This window comes from Rhizoctonia solani, chromosome 3 (assembly GCF_016906535.1).
Source record: "Rhizoctonia solani chromosome 3, complete sequence".
Taxonomy (NCBI): Eukaryota; Fungi; Basidiomycota; class Agaricomycetes; order Cantharellales; family Ceratobasidiaceae; genus Rhizoctonia; species Rhizoctonia solani.
Genome location: NC_057372.1, coordinates 184,389 through 191,862, shown reverse-complemented (window position 1 = coordinate 191,862; position 7,474 = coordinate 184,389). Strand labels below are relative to the sequence as shown.

General features: G+C 42.1%; 1 protein-coding gene across 1 annotated transcript; it reads left to right on the top strand.

Moving 5' to 3' along the window:
• Positions 1–5,437: 5,437 nt before the first annotated feature.
• On the top strand, positions 5,438–5,770 carry RhiXN_02452 (uncharacterized protein; the record flags this gene model as incomplete). Its single annotated transcript, XM_043322269.1, has 2 exons — positions 5,438–5,547; positions 5,602–5,770. The coding sequence occupies 2 exons, from the start codon at positions 5,438–5,440 to the stop codon at positions 5,768–5,770; spliced, it is 279 nt and encodes a 92-aa protein (XP_043177765.1).
• Positions 5,771–7,474: the final 1,704 nt, after the last annotated feature.

The following is a 7,474-nucleotide window of genomic DNA, read 5'->3' as shown; positions in this document are numbered from 1 at the left end:
GTGTATATGTCAATATATAAGAGTGGATAAATGGATGCATTAGAAGCGTCTTCACAGGGTCCTTTTATACCCTGAGAAGGCGCACAAACAAGTATATACATGATTGATACCAAGAGGGGGTACAGGAGGTATATGTGGCAACTGAAACACTTGAGGGAGCCAATACTTTGGTACATAGTAAACAAACAACAGATCCTAATATTTGCCCCAAGGCAATGTTTGCCCCAAGGCATTATTTACCTGTGTGGGTCCTTAGATGTCCCAAGGCTAAGTGTTTCATCCTTGGAGTAAACAGTCCCAAAGGTAGGATACCTCTGCATTGGGTACTTACAGTAAATGGGGCATAACTCAGCCAAGTGTTGTCCGTTTTGGGAGTTTGACCCAGCGTTCTGGAGCGCACAAACATGCGCACCTAAGCGCAAGCGATTCGGCAGTGTGGGATGCCCGGGTGATGGAGAAAAGGCGCATTTAGTGCGTTGGTGCTTAAGGGCTGATTAAGCGCCGGAGCACTTGTCTATGCGACAGGGGGGACCCTGAATATCTCTGTGTGTAGCCACAAGATAGAATCTTGAATAATAAATACTACAAACAAGAGAAATATTACTTGTTACTGTTTATCTACTCAGCTGAATTTATATATATTTAAATGAGTGAGAAAACAGCATATATGCAAAAGGCATCGCATATTAAGGGTATTCCTGAGGTTTGTAGGTTTTGTAAAGGTCACTATTGGATAGAGGGACCTTGAAAACCTTAGTTCGCATCTTTATCTCATTTATTTACTGTGAGATTACTAGTGTAATTAATAAAATAAGTACAGATTAAAGAAGAAATGTCATATCCATAACAATTACCTCTTGTTGCACTCCCATTGTACACAGGGCCTTACTGCCTGGGTTCACTAAGTAGCTACATCCATACACACCTTAAGCATTGTCTCTGCTGTACTTACATAGTTTGCCAATGCCTTACAGTGCTTGGTCATTGTAGTTAGCAGTCTTGTTGTTGTAGGTAGAGCTGTCACTGCCTTAAGCAGTTTTACTTGTACCTCCACCAGCTGTAAGTGCTTGTTACCTTGATGTCCCCTAAGGACATTTAGGACAATATGGTCATTGTTGTATAGTTGCCCCTTACTGCCTTAAGCAGTTTAACCTCACTCCTGTACTTGTGCAGCTGCAAGTGCCAGCACCCATACTGTCCCAGACCATGTCTACAACATTCTATATCATGGATTTGACCCCACATGTACATCAGCAAAAATTACTTCCCACATGGTATTACATATCAGCTATGTAGTACTGGAACACTTGTAGACACCCCTCTTATTTAGAGCATATAAGCATTTCATGTAGACTCTATGTAGAGCTATGTGGAAGGGGTCATATGGTAGGTCACATGACTTTGTCACTCCTGCAATCTCTAAGTCCCCCTAATTCCCTGTTTAGGTGCCTTCCCCCCCCTGAATCATGGTCACATCCCACTTAAGGGTATTGTCCTAGATGTCTGTAAGGGGTGTCAAGGCAGCGGGCGCTTGTGGCCATATGTAACTAAGTATAGCTGTGTAGGGCGGTGGGGGTGCTACCTACAACAACTAACTATCTAAGTACAGCAACCAAGGCCTTAAGGGCAATGGCAAACTACATATCCTTGACAAGAAAGTTGCTTAGGGCAACAAGTACAGGTGTGGGTTGCTAAGTAGTTACTGGCCCTAGGCCTTGTACAGTGTAGGAGTGCAACAAGAGGTAATTGACCTGGGTGTTACCATGGTTGGTGTGCCTCCTTATATATTCTAGGTATCAACTAATTACAAGTACAGTATATCAAATATGTAATCCAATAAGAACCTTGATCCGCAGTAGGCCTTACTCATGCATACGTGTCACTGACGTGTCATGATGACGTCAGATGTGGAGGTGGCTACTGTCATAAACAGAGGAAAATAGAACTAGCCGGAATTGAACCAGCTTGACCACTAAGCCATAGAGCCCTATTATTCCTCTGCTGACAACCCATGATTACACCTGCTACCCCCCAAATTTGGGCTTGGGCCAGCATGCAACCACTTGTACTGGTCATGTGACCCCGTGTCCAGGACAGCTACATATGCTGATTTAAGTGCAGATGGGGATGTGGCTTGGCACTTATTGTGTGATATAAGCGCCAAGATCACGTGATCAAAAAGGTTGTCCAATTGCTTTTATTTAAATTCAAGAAAATGGGAATAAATTTCCTGGTATTGATTGTGTCTACAACAGGTATTTTATATTATTTAGTCTGCTGAGTGAGCAAGGGATTACATTTGGCTGGCAAGATTAGGAAGTAGGTCAAATTGGAAATTGGGTGCTTTCTGTATATGGTGGATAAAAAAGTTCAATAAACAAAACCTTACTCAAAAATCATCTTGCTCACATAGGGAGATCCTGCATATACCTAGTTCTACCTAGTTCTAGATGGCTCTATGTGGAGGCGCCTTTCTACATGGGGAAACCCTTCCCACTGATGTGGTCACCCACTGTCCTTCTTGATCTTATTTGGGGGTTTTAAAATAGTTGCAATTTTGATCAGCTTCTGCTGTAATTGGCTTTGTTCTTTCTCTCCACAACAGTATACCTGACTATTTTATGGACCATGCCCCTGGGTGCAAAAGACCCAAGAACTGTTTGATTACAACACAGTAATGCAATGACTAATCAAGTGTACCCAAATTTGCAACCAACATGTAGCAGCTTTCTCCTGCAGTTGTTATGCTTAGGGGTCTTAATAAATGTTTTTTGCATTGTCTCCTGCATCCAGATGAGCGTAAGAGCGTTCAAATTGGCAAGGTATTGGCTGAGATAGAGCTACTTCATTTTGTTTTCCTCTCTTTTGTCTTGCACTGTGCTTAACACTATTATTTACTGAGTAATGTATATTTATACTAACTTATAGGCTTCCTTATTCACCTTTTCTCTTTCTTTGACCTCTGTGTACATTATGTATACACTAATACAATGCTTTGTGTCCATGTTGGATCCCCCCCAGCTGCCAGGCTGGCTTGGTGCTTAAGCTGTGCTGGACCCTTATTTGTTGTCAAAAATGTCACTGAGGTTAGTCAGCTTTCCCACAGCTTCCCTTGCTTTAATAGATAATTAATTCACAGCTTTTTGCTGGGTATGAAAATGGGAAAATGCGCAACCATAGGTATCAGAGGGCTTGGATGTATTGGCCCATATCTCTCCTATCAACATCTGTGTAGGCTTTAGAGTACTGCAGGTCAACTTGAAGTGGGTGGGCATGCCAATGCAATACTCATTCACACCCATTCTTACCTGCCCCTTTCCAGGGTGCACAGACTCAATTGATCATGCCTCTACTAGCAACCAAATAGATCCAATCCTGACAGTGTTGATTACAACACAACATGAGCTATCAATGCTTGTCCTCACCTCTTGCCTTCCCACTATACACCTCAATGGGCACTTTTACTTGCACTTGTCCTGCCACATGTCCCACAATTTCCCCTTGCAATTTATCTTTATCCTCTGATTTCCTATTATAGGAACTGATTTACTGCAATAGCAACCCCTTGATACTTTCTTGGACCACTATCCCAAGCAACATTTGGGGACAATTTATGGGCTGCTGCACCTTGGCCAATTGGTCCTTCTTTCAATTTACTTCCCTATATCTGGTTTATCCTTTCTCACCATCTTGAAGCTCACATGTTACCTTCAGTTACTTTTGTCAGGCTTCTGGATTCACTGCTGCATTGTGTGGAACAAATGCCTGCATTGACCCTAGGCAGTTATAGCAATTGGACCCACTTATCTGGGATCCTTGATTAGTTTGAAGCCAGGGAGCAAGATACAACATGCACAATTGGCAAGAGGACTGCCCAATAACTCTGTCCAGACCTGGTACACAATTATTCCCTGTATGTTTGATTCACATTTAAATCACAATACACTAGCAAAACACACATTTTATACAGAAGAGAAAGTTTAAGTGGGATTAAGCACACCATCCTGTCAATCCTGGACAGCGCCTGGGCATAGCAGGTTAGGCACAATCAATAAACAGGTGGGGGCACCAACCTCTCACCAATTATCATTGGTATTCAGCCCTCAAGTGGGAGGCCAAACAGTGAAAGGAGGAGGGGGGACATCTGAATAGCTTTGGCAGCTTTGGGTGGGGTGTGTTCTGGAGGCACAGGCAGATTGGGACTGGGGTCAAGTCAGCCAAGTGCGCCAAAGGGTTGAGTGTGGCTGTGGTGGGATGAGAATATGAAGATTGTCTGGATGTAGGTGCAGGGATGGAGTGAGTTGTTTTATTGCACAAGGTCAATGTTAGAGGGTGGATTGGTATGCAGGAATCACAATATAAGCTGGGGTAAGATGCAAGACAAAAACCAAACATACAGAGGGCCACCTTGCTCTTGCACAAGTCCTTGTGCAACAGAGTGGCTTACACAGGCCATTATAGGTGGTATTCAAGTACTAACAGGCAAGTGCAGTCATGGGAGGTGGAGGTCACAGCCAATGCCTCCAATTGTTACCATCCTGCATTTCTTTGGGTGTTACCTTCATCACCAAAATGGTAATATGTATTGGTGAGAGCCTGGATTGTTGCCCCAACCTGTCATTCATGTCATGCCCTAGAGGCGTGACCACCTTAGAATCCACTAAGTCAAAGAAATAGTGAATATATGCGCTATTTTCATGAAGATTTATGGATATATGCATCTTATGTTATTTAGGCGCTGAGCGCTTATTATGTAATCTCATCACATGACCTGTAGTCATGTGATCTTGTTTTCTTATCTCTGGTCATGTGACCTTATCTTTGTTTTGATGTTTGTACATGTAACTACTCTTCCCCTTCTCTGTTGAATATATAAGGAGGGTTCTGAGAGCCTTAAGCCTCAGAACTTGACCTCTTATCCCTCCAACACTACCTACCCTTGGCATACAATCAGGTGCACCTTGAGTGTAATAGTCCCTGCCTTGGTTTTAGCCCTGCTATCTTAATAGCATAGTGCACTTTACTTAAATAGGTCTTGTCCTACCCTTCCCTGGCATTGCCTTGAGCTTTGTTAGGTCCTACTAGTTGATAAGTCCTATATTAGGCAATAACTAGTTAGGTTTTACCTCTTGGTAGTTGTTGGCTCTGACAATTCATGTATGCACTCAAAAATACTATGTAATTACAATCTATAACTGACATAGTTTTATTGATTGAATGCTGATGCCTTGATCTTGAGCTGTAATTCACTAAATCCACTAAATCAGCTAAACCTTTAGCCTTGTACTGAACCTTGTCAGCTTAGACAGGATCTGACTAAATTTGTGTGGTCTAGAGCCATGGTCCCTAAATTACCTTTGTTTAGCTCAAATAACAAAAGTCCCTGACATGTTTGAGCTAAATTAGCCAGCATCCTTACGGGGTTTTTGCTGATGTTATGGATCAAGGATTGCCCCCAAACAAGAAGGGCAGGTGCCCCTCTGAAGAGGTTCCCAACTATCACTTCCATTTTGCACTTGGGTTTTGCACCCAAACACTTACAGACATGTTAGACTCCTTGGTCCATGTTTCAAGACAGGTTATTTAAAGCCATTATGCCAGCATCAAAGCACAACCAAAGTGTGCACTAAAACCTCAATCCCAACTGGCATATGCAACAAAGGGCTATAACACACCCAGAGGTGCCACATTTGTCACAACCCACTCCATTCTTTCCATGAGTCCGGACCTTGTCAAGCCTCCAACACACTCATGCTGCACACCAGCATGACCGCAGGCACGCATATACTCGCACATATGCACTCAGAACCTCCAAGTTCTCACATATAAGACTGATGGTCAACATGGCTGGACTTTGTGATATTCCCCAAGTCTGGGTCACATGACCTCCCCCCCTCCAGTCCTTTATTGAATACTATACTAAACTACTATGGATTTGAGGTGGGGGGGGACATAATCTCTTCTATAATAATATATTATTCAGACCTTGCCTGTGGGCATTAACATTGGCCTGCAGCTAGGGGGGCAGGGGGAGTGCAACATCCCCCAGCAACTGATATTATTAATATATCACTGTGCATCATATATACTATATATATCTTTGACAGTGGATATATATGGTAATAACCCCTCTAGATATGGGTTATGACATTGAAAACAAGCTGCTTACCTATACCCAATTTATATATATATATGTGTATATGTATTGCCTATAGGGGATGTAGGGATGACTAATGCCCCTACATCAATGATGCACAACATATTGTCCCAACAACACAACTTCAGATTACCATTTATGGTAACTCACCTTCCTAATTAGGAAAGAGACATGACTTGAAGAAGACTTTCAAGACAAATAGAGACTAAGCAACCTAGACTTACCAAAAATGGCAATCCCCTTTCCAAATTAGGAAAGAAGATAAAATGGATGGATGACTAAGCTTAGTCAGCTGAACTCTGATGAGTCAGCAATCAAGTCACATGATTGACTCATGTATGACAAATCAAGTATGACAAAGCATGATGACAAATGCTTAGTCAGCAAGTATTCAACTCAGCCACAAGTCACATGACTGTGGTTATGGATGATTAGTCACCAAGTACTACCTGCACTGCCACAATCACATGATGATGGCTGTGCTCAATCTCCAGGTAAATGGGGGCTGGATTGGGGAATAGGATTACCATATAAGGAAATTGGATGAGTCATATTTAAGTGGTGTTCCATGTGAGCATGTGCTAAAATTAGAACCAACTCTGCCAAGATCTCACATCACTGGTGCATTTCTTGGCATCTGATTAGCTACCCAAGCACTGCCACATGGTTCTTTGACTCACACTGCTTCTTGAGGCTGTGCTACTATTTGAAATATGTATATAGACCCAAGTGATGCCCAGGTATATATAGGGGCAGAACTAGCTGATTAGAAAGTGTCCCAGACATGGTCACATGACCAGTACAAGTGGTTGCATGCTGGCCCAAGCCCAAATTTGGGGGGTAGCAGGTGTAATCATGGGTTGTCAGCAGAGGAATAATAGGGCTCTATGGCTTAGTGGTCAAGCTGGTTCAATTCCAGCTAGTTCTATTTTCCTCTGTTTATGACACAATAGATTCATCAATTTCAAAGTCTTTTACAAGGTTCTTTTCCATTCACTCTTGTAAGTTTCCTTCTTTTTCTTTTTACCTGTCATTGTGTACTGACATCTTAGTTTCCATATTGTCCATACTGTAGTTGCTACTACAGCTTTGTACAGTTGTGTTGCTTCTACATTTATCTCTCCTTTTGTGTCTTTTATTATTATGGATCCAAGTCCTATTATTACTTTTTCTGAGGGTCTTACCCATTGTATGTTTTTGTGCATCTTATTCATTAGTTTCTTTGCTTTTTTCCATAGGTAATGGTTTCTATTTTTTCTAAATCCTTTGAATATATGCTCTGGTGATTCAAACTTTTTACAGAATTTGCACAATTTC